Source organism: Bos taurus, chromosome 14 (genome assembly GCF_002263795.3).
Source record: "Bos taurus isolate L1 Dominette 01449 registration number 42190680 breed Hereford chromosome 14, ARS-UCD2.0, whole genome shotgun sequence".
Lineage (NCBI taxonomy): Eukaryota > Metazoa > Chordata > Mammalia > Artiodactyla > Bovidae > Bos > Bos taurus.
Genome location: NC_037341.1, coordinates 32069907 through 32086764, shown reverse-complemented (window position 1 = coordinate 32086764; position 16858 = coordinate 32069907). Strand labels below are relative to the sequence as shown.

Sequence of the window (16858 nt, the reverse complement as noted above, 5' to 3'; positions counted from 1 at the left end):
TTCTGATGGTTAAATTACACACTTATAAACCCCTGGTGGGAAGCCACAGCTTAAAGTGACTCATCAAGTATTATTCTTGAAGTAAGGGGGTATGTATTACGGGAACCTTGGAGGTTACACCAATGAGGTTGTTCTGAGAAAGGGTGTCTTCTTTGCAACATGGAACTCTTAAGCCAAGGGGGGCTCATATCTGCTCTCTCCCCTTACCTGGGGGCACAGCCAACACCAGCAACTACAGCTTGCTGCCGTTGTGTGGCCTGCTGCAAGGACCACCCCCATTGAAGAGGGACACCCACTGCTCCCTGGCAAGCACAGGGTCTCCTGGCCTATATTCTTCTGATGAGGTTGGAGTTGGCATAGTCTATGGTGATTTTGTATGTTGGACTTTCCTGATGGCTCAAATGGTATAGAATCTGCCTGCAATGCAGGAGACCTGAGTTCAATCCCTGGGTCAGGAAGATCCCCTAGAGAAGGGAATGGCAGCCCACTCCAGTCTGTATAGCTAAGAAGACATTCTGAAACGTAATTAACACTGTTGTCATTGCACATAAAAATTAACAGTAAATTCTAAGCATTCTCATCACTAGGGAAAATATTTTTTTTCTCTTTCTTTAATGTATATCTAAATGAGATAACTGATGCTCACTAAACTAATTATGGTAAACCTTTTACAATGTATGTAAGTCAAATCATTATGCTGTGTACCTTAAACTGACACAATTATAGCTCAATAAAACTGGAAGACAAGAAAAAAAAGAAGACATTTTGGTCAGTATCACAGGTAAGCAATACAATCATTTCTATTGTTATAGAGGAAAGAGAAATTTAACTCTTCCCCAGTCTCTCAACTGGGCTTCCCTGGAGGGGAAGAAACCACCTGCTAATGCAGGAGATTCAGGTTCAGTCTGTGGGTCAGAAGGATGCCCTACAGAAGGAAACGGCAACCCACTCCAGTATTCTTGCCTGGAGAATTCCATGGACAGAGGAGCCTGTCAGGCTACCTTCCGTGGAGTCACAAAAGAGTTGGACACTACTTAGTGACTAAACAACAACAAATCTCTCAACTAGCCAGTGGCAGGATCAGATCTGAGTGGGGACAGGTTTTGAACTACCTCTCCAGTCTACTTTTATAGCACTGACATTGTAAATTACTAGTTGTATGAACTTGAACATGTCAAACTCCCTGATCCCCCAGTTTCTTAATCTTTAAAAAAAAATAAAGGTTTTTAACTCTTAAGTATGTGTTTGAAGACTGGAAATAATGTACAGGAAGAAGCTGGCACAGAGCGTGTCCTAAGCAGAGCCGCCTGAAGGCAGTTACCCTGCCCTCTGGCTTAACCCAGCAGGGATTCCCACCTACAGCCGAGTAGCATCTGCAGAACCAGAGGCACAAGTTTGATCTCTGAGTGGAACAACCAAGTGACCTCCCTGCCTGTTCCTCTGTGCCTGGCCCCTCGCGTGACCCACTTTTTCAGACTCTTCATCAATACCCTTTCATCCTGAGCCCAGCTGTCTAAATTCTGAATTAATTGGGAGTTTAGACTGTGTGCCTTTCAGTCTAAGTGACTCTCAGGCCCCGCACCCATGTCCTTGCCAGACTCTGTGCCCTACAGGCAAACCCGCCTGCCTGCCTGCTTTTGCCTGATCCCAGCCTCTGCCATGCCCCTGAAACAGTTTATCAGAAATTACTAAAGTCATGGATGAATGGATGGATGGATGCCTTCAGTTTTCTGGGCAGGATTCCTGGCTCTATATGCACTCCCTCATCCCTTTATGGCCTACGAAATGTGAATAGTGAAGAAATATTCAAAAACATTTAGGAGAATATTTTTTAGGAAAAAATGAATAATTAAAGGAAAGTTAACACATGAGATCGTGAAAATCTGAAAGAAACACAGGAATCCAGACAACAACCCTACCTTCCCAGAAAGCATTTAGGGAACGTAGTCAGTTTTCTTTTTCTGTCTTTGATCAGATTTCCTTGTTTGCACATCATTTTATAAAGTTTCTCACCCTGTTCAGAGATCATTACCCAGGTGTCTTGCTCCATTCCTAATTTTAAACCTGTCAAAAATGAAAACACAGGACAGGTCACTGAAAAAGTCTCTTCATTTGTTCATGCATTCATAAAACAAAACATTCTTTGCATGTCTACCACGCGCTGGGATTTGTGGATACAAAGCTCGTGTGATAGGACTCTGGCTGTCAAGAAGTTCATATGGTACTAGGAAGACAGTCAAGGTGAGATGCCTGCAGCCAAAGGGCACCACCGTGCAGACTGTGCCCCAGAGGCACGTGGTTTGGCTGGTGGAGGAAAAGGAGCTGTATGTCAGACTTCATGGACCCCTTTAGTAGGACTCATGCTTATGCTCAGCTGCTCAGTCATGTCTGACTCTTTGCAACCCCATGGACTGTAGCTCACCAGCTCCTCTGTCCATGGGATTCTCCAGACAAGAATACTGGAGTGTGTTGCCATTTCCTTCTCCAGGGGATCTTTCCAACCCACGGATCCAACCCAGGTCTCTGATATATCCTGCACTGGCAGGCAGGTTCTTTACCACTAGCACCACCTAGGAAGCCCTTTGAAGAATGAGATCAGCACAGCTAGACAGTGGCACTGGAGACAACCTTAGAGGAAAAACTGTGCTACGGGAGAGAAATGGTCACAGTACCTAACCACTATCTCAGGGAAGTTTCACGGATGGACCATGTTTGAATGCATGAATATGAACAGGATTTCCAGAGAGAGAACGTCTTCACAAAGGTCATCTGAAGGAAGAGGCAAACAGCCCTGGGTTTCAGGTGATAGGACAGTAATGGATGGATAGGTGGGCAGGGTCCTTGCTCACCAGCAGTCTCAGTGTATTTCGGGCCTTCAGAACTGGGGGAACATCTATGAATTGTAACCAGATGGAGGGGGAAGGCAGGGAAGTGCAAGGAAAGTTTTGATGCTTTGGAAACAAAGCTCAGAAGACAGTATAGGGAATAAACTAAAAGGAAGAGGGTTTAAAAAGAGAGAGACAATTAGGAGGGATCCACTAAAGTTCAGGCAAGTTCAAATCTCTGTAAAAAATAGCAGGTTATCAGGAGAAGAGGATAAAGTTGAGAAATATCTGGGAGGTGGTATTGTTGCTGCTGCTGCTGCTAAGTCACTTCAGTCATGTCCGATTCTGTGCGACCTCATAGATGGCAGCCCACCAGGCTCCCCCATCCCTGGGATTCTCCAGGCAAGAACACTGGAGTGGGTTGCCATTTCCTTTTCCAATGCATGAAAGTGAAAAGTGAAAATGAAGTCGCTCAGTCATGTCTGACTCTTAGCGACCCCATGGGCTGCAGCCTACCAGGCTCCTCCGCCCATGGGATTTTCCAGGCCAGAGTACTGGAGTGGGGTGCCATTGCCTTCTCCGGTGGTATTGTTAAGACGTAGCAATGGGTTAAATGTGGGTGTAGAGAGAAGAAATGAGGATGGCTTTCAGACAGTTGATGGGAGAACTGAATGGTGATGGGAACGCATCTTGGGCAAAGGGTTTCAGGTACAGAGAAATCCAGCACTGAGTAGCTTGAACTGGGATGTTCACATGAAGCCCAGGGGGCAACTGATTAAGTGAGCATGGAGCTCCAGAGAGACAACAAGACTGGACACAAAGACTGAGAACCTGGCAGTGAAGAGTGGAAGTTAATCTGATAGGGACAGGCAATGCAGGCCAGGAAATTTAGAGGCAACCATTGCCAAAGGTAAAATTCTGGCCACACTGACAATCAGTGGATGGGACTGATGAAGAAATGTGGCAGAAGAATTTCTGGATGTTTTTTTTTTTTTTAGTCTTCTAACTACTAAGCTTCTTATTAAAATTTTATTTACAATAGAGAAGTCATTAACATTTGCCAGTAACAGTGAATAATCCATTACAAATAGAATAAGCAGACTTATATAAGTTAAAAAGCAGAGTTAAGAATAACATAGGTAGAGTTATAGACTGTGCTTTCTTTTTTGTTTTCTTCCTTTTTTTAGGTCTTGGATGTATTTATTTGCATAGCCAGTTCAAAAAAAAGCTAAGGTTCAACTTGATGAAAAACTGACTCTATCTTTTAAAGGATTTGCTGTGTTCCTTGAATGGACTGTTAGATTCAACAAAACCCAAAGTGTCAGTTATGCATTCATGATCTTTGTTTTAAATTTTTTCTATCTGGTTCTTCATCTAAGATCAATCAAAGGAGTATTTTTAAATGTTTTAGAAATTCTTATAAAAATGTATACTATGACTAATTTAATCAAGGTAATAGAAATTTTTACATTCTTCAAGGGGAAATATCTAAAGATGGAAGGAAAAGCTCTTTATGTTCTAAAATTATATCATTAATGAGATATTTTATACCTAAATCTCTGGGGAAAGGAATAAACACTGTCACATTTCTCATCAATTATTTGGTAAAGAAAATAGTTAATTATGCAAACACCTCTATTTCCTGGCTAATTACAGAAATGTGAATATGTGCAGGTAAACTTCACACACTGAATATCACCAGACCAAATACTGTTTGCAAATCTTGATAAAAATATGAAGCAAATTTGAGCTAGACCTCCTCATGTGAACAAGTTCCTTATGGAGTTACATGACATTGATTCAGTGACATTGTAACAACACTTAAAAGTTAATATGCATGCAAAATGCCTTATTTTATAATTAGGATACTAAAATATTTGACCAAGGAACTTTCAGTGTACTGTTAAATACAGAGGGACAATTGGTGTAGGTCTCCAAACACTGAATTATATTATTAAAGTGTGTTTCTTAAAGCAAAACTCTATGATTCTTTAGAAATCAGGAAGGATAAAGTGTGACCATATATTAATCCATATATGTAGAATCTAGAAAAACGGTATAGATGATCTTGTTTGCAAAGCAGAAACAGAGACACAGATGTAGAGAACAAACATATGGATACCAAGGGGGAAAGGTGGAGGTGGGATGAACTGGAGATTGGGATTGACATATATACACTATTGATATGATGTATAAAATAGATAACTAATGAGAACCTACTGAATAGCTCAGGGAACTCTACTCAGCACTCTGTGGTGACCTACATGGGAAGGAAATCCAAAAATGAGCAGATACCTATACAGTATAGCTGATTCACTTTGTTGTACAAAAGAAATGAGCACAACATTCTAAAGCAACTATATTCCAGTAAAATTTTTTAAAAAGTAATAAAGTGCAAAGAAAACTGAACAAATTTTAAAGCAAGTAAAACTATTTGCTGTAAAGTGAATGTCGGTATGTCCCCAAATAGTGTCCCCAGTAGCTCAGCAGGTAAAGAATCATCCTGCAATGCAGGAGACAGAGAAGACACAGGTTCAATCCCTGAGCTGGGAAGATCCCCTGAAGGAGGAAATGGCAACCTACTCCACTATTCTTGCCTGAAAAATTCCATGGGGAGAGGAGCCTGGTGGGCTACAGTAAAAAAGGTCGCAAAGAGTCAGACACGACTGAACAACTAAGCATGCATGCTCCCAAAATTCACATGTTGAAACCTAGTTTCCAATGTAATGGCATTAGGAGGTTGACCTTTGGGGTAATTAGTTCATGAGGGTGGAATCCTCATGAATGAGATTAGTGCCCTTATTAAGGAGATCTAAGAGAGCTCTTTCATGCCTTCTGCTAGGTGAGGACAAAGAGAAAATGGTCATCTACGAACCAGGAAACAGCCCTCAACACCACCCTTCTGAACTGTGAGAAATAAACTTCTGTTGTTCATAAGCCACCCAGTGCTAGGTATTCTGTTTCAGCGGTCTCAATAGAACTAAGACACTGTTTAAAACACACTGCTAGCCACAGTCTAATTATTTTGCTAACTATATAAAGTTTTCATTTATTTGATTTCCATAATGTGAAGTCAAGTGGGCCTTAGAAAGTATCACTACGAACAAAGCTAGTGGAGGTGATGGAATTCCAGTTGAGCTATTTCAAATCCTGAAAAATGATGCTGTGAAAGTGCTGCACTCAATATGCCAGCAAATTTGGAAAACTCAGCAGTGGCCACAGGACTGGAAAAGGTCAGTTTGCATTCCAATCCCAAAGAAAGGCAATGCCAAAGAATGCTCAAACTACCGCACAATTGCACTCATCTCACATGCTAGTAAAGTAATGCTCAAAATTCTCCAAGCCAGGCTTCAGCAATACATGAACTGTGAACTTCCTGGTGTTCAAGCTGGTTTTAGAAAAGGCAGAGGAACCAGAGATCAAATTGCCAACATCTGCTGGATCATGGAAAAAGCAAGAGAGTTCCAGAAAAACAGCTATTTCTGCTTTATTGACTATGCCAAAGCCTGTGACGGATCACAATAAACTGTGGAAAATTCTGAAAGAGATGGGAATACCAGACCATCTGACCTGCCTCTTGAGAAATCTGTATGCAGGTCAGGAAGCAACAGTTACAACTGGACATGGGACAACAGACTGGTTTCAAATAGGAAAAGGAGTACGTCAAGGCTGTATATTGTCACCCTGCTTATTTATCTTATATGCAGAGTACATCATGAGAAATGCTGGACTGGAAGAAACACAAGCTGGAATCAAGATTGCCAGGACAAATATCAATAACCTCAGATATGCAGATGACACCACCCTTATGGCAGAAAGTGAAGAGGAACTCAAAAGCCTCTTGATGAAAGTGAAAGTGGAGAGTGAAAAAGTTGGCTGAAAGCTCAACATTCAGAAAACAAAGATCATGGCATGCGGTCCCATCACTCCATGGGAAATAAATGGAGAAACAGTGGAAACAGTGTCAGACTTTATTTTTCTGGTCTCCAAAATCACTGCAGATGGTGACTGCAGCCATGAAATTAAAAGACGCTTACTCCTTGGAAGGAAAGTTATGACCAACCTAGATAGCATATTCAAAAGCAGAGACATTACTTTGCCAACAAAGGTCCGTCTAGTCAAGGCTATGGTTTTTCCTGTGGTCATGTATAGATGTGAGAGTTGGACTGTGAAGAAGGCTGAGCGCCGAAGAATTGATGCTTTTGAACTGTGGTGTTGGAGAAGACTCTTGAGAGTTCCTTGGACTGCAAGGAGATCCAACCAGTCCATTCTGAAGGAGATCAGCTCTGGGATTTCTTTAGAGGGAATGATGTTCAAGCTGAAACTCCAGTACTTTGGCCACCTCATGCGAAAAGTTGATGATGCTGAAGCTGAAACTCCAGTACTTTGGCCACCTCATGCGAAGAGTTGACTCACTGGAAAAGACTCTGATGCTGGGAGGGATTGGGGGCAAGAGGAGAAGGGGACGACAGAGGATGAGATAGCTGGATGGCATCACTGACTCGATGGACGTGAGTCTGAGTGAACTCCGGGATTTGGTGATGGACAGGGAGGCCTGGTGTGCTACAATTCATGGGGTTGCAAAGAGTCGGACACGACTGAGCAACTGAACTGAACAACATTGGAAATATTCAAAACGTATTTTAGCATGGGCTAACATCACCTAGTTAATGTAAGTGAACATCAAACACCATCTACTTCCTCATAACTTTTGCCCATTTTCTGCTTTCTTGTTAAATTTGAATCTTCACAAAGTATTATAATGCTCAATCCATATACGCACCTTTCCGCCGTTCTCGTTCTTTCAAAATAGCTTCAAACCATTCATGTTTCTCTTCAGGTGTTTTTGCCATACACACAAACCATTTATTTTTGGCCGTGTTATGTATCTTCCATCCATTAACAACAATGTGTCCACTGCTATGGAAGTCAGCTGAAAATTAATAGGTAAAGTGAATCAACAAATGTAATATATATTAGAGCAACACAATCATTCATATCAAAAAAGTTCCAAAACCACTGAATTCTTCAAAATATCTTTATATGTGTGTATTGAAGAATATAAAATTTTTTAAAATAAAGAAAATTTTATACACTAAATGCAGTCAGATCTGAAAAATGGAACATCCCTAATTCACAACATTAACAGTTGAACTTTTTAAAAAATCTATTCGGTTTTAGGGGACCCCTGGTACCTCACATGGTAAAAAATCTGCCTGTAATGTGGGAGACCCAGGTTCAATCCCTGGGTCAGCAAGATCCCCTATCCATGGGGTTGCAAAGAGTCGGACACGATTGAGTGACTAACATTTCATTTCATTTTTCATTTCATTCAGTTTTAATGAACAGTTTAAGAATTTCCATCTTATTCAATTCAAATCTGACTACTGTACTGCAATCTATGGTTTGCCCAACACTGCACTACAGACCACATTTTCTAGAAGTCAAATATTCTTGGCCTCTGGCCAACTACACAAATAAACTAGTTGTCAAGAAAGAATACAAAGGATCTGGCACTACTTTTTGAATGGCTTTCCAAGCCTGTACCAATGAAAATTAATTCCAGGAGGTTCAATGCTTGCCTATGACAGCTCTTAAGCTGGATGTTTTAATAGCATCATGATCAAACTACTATATACGTTATGGACACAACTCCTAGTTTGCGACACTCCCAGCTACTTTTGTATCTCTGTGTTTGATGCTAGTGTTTAACATGGTTTGGGCTTCCCTGGTGGCTCAGCAGTAAAGAATTAACCTGCCAATGCAGGAGACATGGTTCGATCTCTGGGTCTCAGTATTCTTGCCTGGGAAATCTCATGGACAGAGCCTGTCAGGCAGTCCATGGAGTCACAGGAGTCGGACATGACTAGCAAAAGATGGAAGGCAAAAGGAGAAAGGGGCAGCAGAGGATGATATGGTTAGATAGCACCATCGACTCAACAGACATGAATCTGAGCTAACTCCAGGAGATAGTGGAAGACAGAGGAGCCTGGCACGCTTGCAGTCCATGGGATCGCAGAGTCAGACACAACTTAGCGACTGAACAACAACAAACGAACATGCTTCAAGTGAAGATAATTTTCCATTTTAAAAGAGTCCTCCTCTCTCTTATCTTCCCTTCCTCCTCCAACTGTTCTGCCTATCAAAGTATTTCTAAGCTCAAATTCACTGCAGATGAATTATTCAATTGAAAAGTCTATCTTACAAGGGAGTTTATTTTTGGCATTCCATTTTAAATTTACCAATCATTTACCTGTGCCATCATCCACATTCTCCACTTCCATCACCTCTGTATTGATCCGGCCACGAAAAAGGTACCGATGTCCATCAGTAGAAGCTTTGCTATTTTTCAACCGTCTTACAACAAGAAGAAAATCACACACAAAAAACATGGTTACTAAACTTAAGGCAAAACCTTGTTAAAGCAAGATAATTTAAGCCATTCTTTGAGAAAGAGATTCTAGTTCCATCAACAATATCAAACATTAAGCTCTTGGTGATTTTTTACTTATGTCTTCAAATTCATAACAGTTCAGGTTGCTCTATGAGATGGTGCTAGACACGGAAGCCCTGAGCCAAGGACAACACGCAGGTGGGAGGGTGAATACATGCTTTTGCTCAATATATGAAATCAAAGATCCCCAATCAAACTCTGACAGACACTAAAAGTTGGTTATTCACAATTTCACTTGATTTCTCAATTTTCAGTAAGTAGCTGGTAATTTTTTCTCAATTCCTGGTAAATTTCAGTTAATACTTATGATCCTCTTCAAAGAGACTTGGACTGTACTGGAGGTTATTCAGCATTAACTAGCTCTAAAATATTTTTCCCATATTGTTGTTATATGATAACTGTACACTTGAAGAATAAGTCTCTCAAATATACCTATAATCCTTCATAAGGATCCTATTTATTTATAAAATAGTCTAAAACATTTCAAAATGTTGTGTATAGTACACTAGTACCAGCCTTTGATCTTAAAAACTGAGCAACACAAAAAAAAAAAAAAAAAAAAATCCAGGTTCAGATGAGCTTTTGTAATAATGAATTAGTCAGTTATGGATATATTTATACTTGAATCACTGAACACTCAGGGGAGATTGCTTTTAAAATATATTAAAGAGGAAAGATTTTAAGAAATAATTCAAGAAGATTAAGCAACATTTAGTCATCCAAGAGACTTCAATTGACCTGAACTATTTAATTTGACTTGTTGACAAAAGTATGCTAACAACTGAATATACTAAAATTATTAATATATGTTTCATAATATATACTGAAATTATTAATGTATCATGTTACATATACACACTAAGCAAAAGTTAAGTTGTCAAGTGCATTAATGTAGAGCTCCCTCCCCTTCTCTCCTCTGCATTCATATGTATTTGGTCCATGTTATACATATATTTGGAGAAGGCAATGGCACCCCACTCCAGTACTCTTGCCTGGAAAATCCCATGGATGGAGGAGCCTGGTAGGCTACAGTCCATGGGGTTGCTAAGAGTAGGACACGACTGAGCGACTTCACTTTCACTTTTCACTTTCATGCATTGGAGAAGGAAATGGCAACCCACTCCAGTGTTCTTGCCTGGAGAATCCCAGGGATGGGGGAGCCTGGTGGGCTGCCGTCTCTGGGGTCGCACAGAGTCGGACACAACTGAAGCGACTTAGTAGCAGCAGCAGCATACATACATTATGGTTATTTGCCAAGCAGCAGGATTTTGATTTTATAAAACTTTCACTATTATTTAATTTATTTAACAGTTACAGCCATGAGACCATGAATAGTAACATCATTTGTACAGTTAATTTTGCAAAAGCTCTGACCTTGAGGGCAGTCATATATATAAGGATGGGAACAACTCTAATAAAAAAAAGATCTGATTCTCAAACAGATGTCTTTAATAATCAAACCTAGATCAGTTCAGTTCAGTTCAGTCGCTCAGTCGGACCTAGATAGATGTGTCAATTTAGTGGGAGAATCCTTTCACAATGGGTATTATATTAAATCATCACATTGTACACTTTAAATATCTTATAACTTTGTCAATAATACTTGACTAAAGTTGGGGAAAAAATAATTGCACCTAAACAACTTGAATTACCTATTTTTTTTATTCATCCCTTTATCTTAAAGTGTTCCCCTTTTATTTTTTGTCATCTTTCATGAGGCACACACATTTTATCACAATCTGCAATAAAAGTGGGCTTTGAATTAGAACTGAATGGGTCCAAAATTCATTTCTATAACTATTATTTATGGGAAAGTTACTTAACCTCTCTGTGAGAACCTTTTGTTCTCTACAAAACAATGATAGTGAAAATACCTATTTTATAAATTTATTGGGAATATTATATAATTAATTCATGTGATTCTGAGATTACGCCTGGCAGAGAATATGCATTTTTAAAATATTTTTCTTGGAGTATAGCTGTTTTACAATGTTGTGTTAGTTTCTAATGTACAACCAAGTGTGTCAATTAAATGTATACATAGATCCCCTCATTATGGATTTCCTTCCCATTTAGGTCACCACAGAGCATTGAGTAGAGTTCCCCATGCTAAACAGTCAGTTTCATTAGTTATTTATTTTATATTTATATCAATAAATATTAGTTATTTATTTTATACTTATATCAATAGTGTATATATATCAATTTCCAATTTCCCAATCCATCCCACCACCCCTTTCCCCTCTTGGTGTCCATATGACCTTTTAATTTTTAAAGAGCTTCATACAGGTAGAATTAATAGCCTGTTCTAGATTTTCCTGAAACCCACATCTACTAATCCCAATCTTGCTACTAAACACAAAAAATTGAGAAGAGCATACTACAAGAAATAAATAGGTTCATTTTCACAGGTGGTAAAAAAGGAATTTTTTAAAAAGCTCATTAAGATAGAGAGACAATAATTTAATTATTTCCTGGCTCTAATCCGATCATGCTAATCCGATCATGTTCTCTTTCTTGAAGTAGCAAGGAGAAAGGGCTGAGAATACATGGAAGTTTACTGATGAGGTCATGGGGGCACAGAGACAATGTTGAATCTGTGAAGTGGATAAACAGCTTTTAAAGTATTACCTGTCTACATTCTTACCTGTGTTTTCTTTTGCAATACACCAAAAGGTTGTCAAAAAGAAAAAATACCCGCTCTTGAATATTTCCAGAAGAAATTTTCAGTAAGACTCCACACATTAGCATTTCTGTACAGGTATCAGTAATGTTGGACCCCTAAATCAGGAAAAATGGAGAAAATAATGTCTGATTACTTAACAGAAACTTTCACGCAGTCTTTTTCCTCCTGTTTTTATTTAAAGATGCAATATACAAACAGGATAAAAATTCAAATAGTTTAAGTATTAATATACTGAGCTTAGGTGTCCTTCCCTCCCAGTCTCCTCCAGGTGAGTATCAGTAGGTACAGCTCCTCTTAAGAGATTCCATGTCTTCTTTAGTTATTTTACATATGTGTAAAATATGTAAAAAATTTTTAATATTTTACATATTTTTAAATATTAAATATTTATAATATTTAAATTTTTTTTACATATTTTACACAGCATATATAATGAATGTTATCTTTGTTCTCTAAAAATAGGAGATCATTTCAAACTAACTCATGACATGAATGTTCCTAATATTCATTTTCCTCCTCCTCCTCTCCTTGGTCTGGGAAAAGAGCTCTATGAACAAATGGAAAGTACATGTAATTGTCCATTTTTAGCAGGTCTTAATTTATATAAAATTGTTCCTCCATATCCATGGGGGAATGGTTCCAAGACCCCCAAAGATACCAAAATCTGAGGATACTCAAGAGGCATAAATAAAATGGCATAGTATTTGCATATAATCTACACACCTCCCCCGTACATGTTAATCTCAAGATTGTTTCTAAAATCTAATACAATGTAAAGTGAAAGTGTTAGTCACTCAGACAGGTCAGACTCTGCAACCCTGTGGACTGTAGCCCACCAGGTTCCTCTGTCCATTGATTATCCAGGCAAGAATACTGGAGTGGACAGCCATTCCCTTCTCCAGGGGATCTTCCCCATTCAGGGATTGAATCCAAGTCATTGCAGGTAGATTCTTTACCATCTGAGCCACTAGGGGAGCCAATACAATGTAAATGTTACATCAGTTCAGTCGCTCAGTGTCTGACTCTTTTTGACCCTATGGACTGCAGCAGCCAGCAGCCAGGCCTCCCTGTCCATCACCAACACCCGGAGTTTATTCAAACTCATGTGCATTGAGTTGGTGATGCCATCCAACCATCTCATCCTCTGTCGTCCCCTTCTCCTCCGCCTTCAATCTTTCCCAGCATCAGGGTCTTCGCATCAGGTGGCCAAAATGTCACGTAAATAGTCATAAATATAATGTAAATACTATCTAATAGTTGCTGGTGCAAGTTTTGTTTTATGAAACTTTCTGGAATTTTTTTTTCCCCAAATAGTTTCAATCTGAAGTTGGCTGAAATTCTGGATGCAGAACCCGGAATACAGAAGGCCAACTGTCCCAACTTCTAGGATGGAAAGGAAGACAAAAGAAGAAATAAAAGGAAAAAAATCTATTTAAAGAGAGCAACCATCCATAAAACCTTTCACCACAGTTATTAAAAGATGCACTGGCATGCTCATTCATTGAATAAACCCTTACTGAGTGCCCATGAAGGTCATATGATCAGCAACAAATGGATTCTTAACACAAGTGCTAATCATGGGAGGTTGAGAGGAGGAAGCACAAGAGAGAAGGAGCCTGGGCCCCTGAACCATCAACAAAGGGAAACTGCCCACTGGGCAGAACCCACACATGAGTGTCATGTGAACTGACCAGAAATGTCTACTTTGAGCCATTGGGCTTCCCCAGTGTCTCAGTAATAAAGAATCTGCCTGTGATGTAGGAGCCACAGCAGACACTGGTTCAACCCCTGGGTCAGGAAGATCCCATGGTGGAGGACATGGCAACCCACTCCAGTATTACTGCCTGGAGAATGCCATGGACAGAGGAGCCCAGTGGGCTATAGTCCAAGAGGTCACAAAGAGCTGGACATGACTGAAGTGATTTAGCAGGTCGTAAGTGTTGTAGTCTATTTGTTTCTACAAACTAAACTAGCATAACTAACTTGTTGAGTCACTGAGTTGGAACAAAAAAAAGGGGAACTTTTCAGTAGAGCTCTGTTAAGTTTGCTTTGTAAGAATACTTCTGTTTTAAATATGTCTGGTCTTTTTTGATATTTAAAACTGAGAACATCAATATTAACTTCATATTTTCATATTAACAATGAATATTTTCCTGATTAATATTAAAATTTTAAATTAAAATAACTCATATAACTATAATAAGAAACTTCCCAAAAGAGAAGTTAATTAAGACAGTGTCACTGTGTTAGTCTGGGTATCTATATTACAAACACATTTTACATTTGAAATACTTCCCTCTCTCCCTTCGTCATAAGGGTAGAAATGGATAGAAATGGAGATCTGTCAAACATTCACACAATTTCATATATTTTGCAATGCGATAATTAAGCAAAAACTGTCATCAAATGTAAACATCAATCTCAACTGCAGTGGCAATGATTTCAAATTTATAGTGAATACATCTCTTCCTTAGAAAAAAAATTAGAATGACATTTAAAATTTAAAATTTAAAAAAGGAAACATCATATAGATTAGTGCACAAGGGACCTAAATAACATTATGAAAAGTGGCTTTATCAATAGCAATTTTATAAATGGTGCAAAACACTTCACTTTAGATTATTCCATACAGTAGTCCATAAGTGCCAAGGCAAAAATATAGTCTGTTACATTAGTATTATACTAATGTGCATATTAACCAGTCTTCCAAATAGTTTCCCAGGTTAAATATGTACGTATTTATTTATAGATGTATTCCTAAATGAATGAAATACCAACAATACATTTTCTGACTTGTTTGTGGTGATTATCTTCATTAATAAATATAAGGAAAATTTAATGCGAATTTGAGCTAACGATAATCCATCCTCTTATATAGCCTCAGGGGAGATACTGTCCAAAGCACTGAAGAACTCATGGGACCACTGTGCAAAATAGAAAATGGATCTATTACTTGTGATGATAACCAACATACACTCTGAATGGTCCCATGAGTAAGGCCAACACAATCTCTCTTTGTAAATGTAACTTCTTTGGAAAGCCAAACATAATCAGAAAGGATCTCAGTGAGCTGAATTTCAGGGGAGTTTGTAAGCACTGGGCTGAAATGTGTTGAAAGTGAAAGAGTTAGTCGTTCAGTCGTGTCTGACTCTTTGCGACCCCGTGGACTCTAGCCCGCCAGGCTCCTCCTTCCATGGGATTCTCCAGGTAAGAATACTGGAATAGGTTGTCACTTCCTACTCCGGGGGATCTTCCTGATCCAGAGACTGAACCCATAAATCTTGTGTCTCTTGCATTGGCAGGTGGATTCTTTACCACTGGCAGCATCTGGGAAGCCCCCTTCATAATGAAAGGTCCACCAAAATCTGAACATAGCTAAGATGTTCCTTCTGCCTTCCAAGTTCTGTTACACCATTGCCTTTTGATGATATGAATTGACTTCAGAAACCTAGAAGATCCTATTTCTCCTCTGGACCTTCTCCAGCTTGTCAGGGTTTCCCATAACATGAACACCTCCAAAAATGAATCAACCATTTGGATTGAGCTGGCAAATGAAGAATATAGAAGTGATATTATTATTTCTCCAGTCCCCTACAACACATTCCCTGGTGGCTTAGACGGTAAAGAATCCTGCAATGCAGGAGAGCTGAGTTCGATCCCTGGGTTGGGAAGATTCCCCTGGAGGAGGGCATGGCAACCCACTCTAGTATTTTTGCCTGGAGAATCCCCATGGACAAAGGAGCCTAGCAGGCTACAGTCCATGGGGTTGCAGAGTTGGACATGACTGAGCAACTAAGCACAAGATTTTATCAGCACAAGGCAATGGCACCCCACTCCAGTACTCTTGCCTGGAAAATCCCATGGACGGAGGAGCCTGGTAGGCTGCAGTCCATGGGGTCGCTAGAGCTGGACACGACTGAGTGACTTCACTTTCACTTTTCACTTTCATGCATTGGAGAAGGAAATGGCAACCCACTCCAGTGTTCTTGCCTAGAGAATCCCAGAGATGGGGGAGCCTGGTGGGCTGCTGTCTCTGGGGTTGCACAGAGTCGGACACGACTGAAGCGACTTAGCAGCAGCAGCAGCAGCATGGTAACCCCATGTTACATCTGATTCAAAGTTCCCCTAGGTCTTTCTCCTCTACCCTATACTTGAATATTTTGACTTTTTGATTCAGTTAATCCAGACTGACACCATGCCAAGCTCTCAAACCTCTCACTAATATGCATTATATTGAAGGCATCACCATAAATTCCCATCAGCTCCCAATCAAAAATCAGAATAAGATGAACTGACCTCTTCGAAGTCAACACTTCTTTCCATAAGTGACTCAAAGCATCTGCTTACTGCTGCTACTGCTAAGTCACTTCAGTTGTGTCCAACTCTGTGCAACCCCATAGACAGCAGCCTACCAGGCTCCCCCATCCCTGGGATTCTCCAGGCAAGAACACTGGAGTGGGTTGCCATTTCCTTCTCCAATCCATGAAAGTGAAAAGTCAAAGTGAAGTTGCTCAGTTGTGTCCGACTCACAGCAACCCCATGGACTGCGGCTTTCCAGGCTCCTCCGTCCATGGGATTTTCCAGGCAAGAGTACTGGAGTGGGGTGCCATTTCCTTCTCCAGCATCTGTTTAATTATCAATGAATGAAGTTGTATAGGGGTAAGAACATCAAACCCAACCACCCACAGTTTCTAGAATTCCTGTTATGCTTCATAGAGTATCTTACAATATATACATATACCAAAAGAGACAAAGTTTATCTCACAACATACACATAATGCACGTTTTACTAAATCCTATTGAGACAGTTTTATTACTGAGGTGATATGTCTTTAACATTTAACAGCAGAATTTAGGAATTAGTACAGTATCACCTTTCCTATCTTCTACCAT

At 39.7% G+C, this 16858-nt stretch overlaps 1 protein-coding gene across 1 annotated transcript in view; it reads right to left on the bottom strand.

Moving 5' to 3' along the window:
• PREX2 (phosphatidylinositol-3,4,5-trisphosphate dependent Rac exchange factor 2) overlaps positions 1-16858 on the bottom strand; it is a 293528-nt gene that overhangs the window by 184172 nt on the left and 92498 nt on the right. The window contains 4 exon segments of the mRNA NM_001192526.2: positions 1920-2064; positions 7609-7758; positions 9079-9182; positions 11927-12060. Of these exon segments, the coding sequence (NP_001179455.1) occupies positions 1920-2064; positions 7609-7758; positions 9079-9182; positions 11927-12060 (533 nt within the window).